We start from the raw sequence: 1,419 nt of genomic DNA, 5'->3' as shown, positions 1-1,419 counted from the left end.
CCCCCCCCAAAAAAAACACGTCATGGGAGGGGCATCCAGGATGACACCACCGAGCCGACCACATCCTCAAGCTACAAATATATTTTCTCCCTCCATCCGCATACGCGTTTGGGGTCAGCCCCCCCTTTTTTTTGGGGGGGGGTCACCCCTCCTTTTTTCACACCCCCCCCTCTTTTTGGGGGCGATGCTCAAGAGCATCTGCGGGGCAATTCCTCCTCCTCCTCCGCTTGTTTTTCCCCTCGAACCGAGCTCCATCCCAAATCCTTCTCCCCCCGGGACGCCTCGTGGAGCTGCTGATGTTTGACCAAGCTCGAACGGACGCTGAACCTCTTCCCGCAAACCGGACAGGGATACGGTTTCTCTCCCGTATGGATCCGTCGATGCCGACTGAGGTTAGAGCTTTGAACGAAACGTTTCCCGCAAGCCGGACACTCGTAGGGTCGTTCTCCCGTATGGAGCCGCTGATGGATCACGAGGACGGAACGAGCGCCGAACCCTTTCCCGCATTCCCCGCATTTATAGGGTTTTTCTCCCGTGTGTAATCCTTGATGTCGTACCAAGCTGGAGCTGACCCGGAATCGTTTCCCGCACTCGGCGCACGTATAGGGGGTCTCGCCGGCGTGGGATCGCCGATGGATAAGGAGATCGGAGCTTTGTACGAAGCTTTTCCCACATTCCGGACACTTGTAGGGTTTTTCCCCTGTATGCCGACCTTGGTGTCGGATGAGATGGGATCGTTCGTTAAAGGATTTCCCGCAAAAAGAGCAGGAAAAGGGTTTTTCTCCGGTGTGGGTCCGACGATGCTGGAGGAGATCCGAGCTTTGCCCGAAGCTTTTCCCGCATTCGGGACATTTATAGGGTTTTTCTCCGGTGTGGATGCGTTGATGACGGAAAAGATTGGAGCGAGCGCTGAAACGTTTCCCGCATTCGGAACAAATATAGGGAATATCATCCGGGCGGCTCCGGGAATGCGGGATAGGCTCAGCCTTCAAGCTTTTCCCGTAAGGAATTTCCATCCCGTGCAGGCGTTGATGACGGAGGAGGTTGGATCGACGGCTGAAGCATTTCTGGCATTCGGGACAACGATGGGGTTTTTCGCCCGTGTGGGTTTTTTGATGGGAATTCAGGTGGGAATTCCAGGTAAAAGTTTTCCCGCATTTCGGACAGGGATAAGGACGTTCTCCGGAGTGGATGCGTTGGTGGCGGAGGAGGTAGGCGCTGTGGTTGAAGCTCTTCCCGCATTCGGTGCATAAAAATCTCCTCTTATCCCTCGGGATCGGGTCCTCCGGGGTGTCGAACCCCTTTCCAGGGAGAAGGGGGTGAGCCGAATCCGTTCCCGGGGGATTTTCCTGACGGTTCGGTGCTGTCGTGCTCATCCCAGCGCTGGCTGGTCCTTTGCCTGCTGGGATGAGGGCAGGG

General features: G+C 56.2%; 1 protein-coding gene across 2 annotated transcripts in view; it reads right to left on the bottom strand.

The window, feature by feature from the left end:
• Positions 1–1,098, bottom strand: part of LOC103904870 (zinc finger protein 850) — a 21,015-nt gene extending 19,917 nt beyond the window's left edge. The window contains exon 1 of one of the 2 annotated variants that reach the window (XM_019473912.1): positions 274–1,098. In XM_019473912.1, coding sequence (XP_019329457.1) covers positions 274–1,016 — 743 coding nt within the window. In that variant the 5' untranslated portion in view covers positions 1,017–1,098. The remainder of the gene's footprint in view (positions 1–273) is intronic. The other variant, XM_019473914.1, reaches the window with a different exon arrangement.
• Positions 1,099–1,419: the final 321 nt, after the last annotated feature.

This window comes from Aptenodytes forsteri, unplaced genomic scaffold (genome assembly GCF_000699145.1).
Source record: "Aptenodytes forsteri isolate BGI_AS27 unplaced genomic scaffold, ASM69914v1 Scaffold860, whole genome shotgun sequence".
In the NCBI taxonomy this organism is placed as follows: domain Eukaryota; kingdom Metazoa; phylum Chordata; class Aves; order Sphenisciformes; family Spheniscidae; genus Aptenodytes; species Aptenodytes forsteri.
The sequence above is the reverse complement of the archived record's forward strand: the minus strand, read 5'-3'. Positions and strand labels throughout refer to the sequence as shown.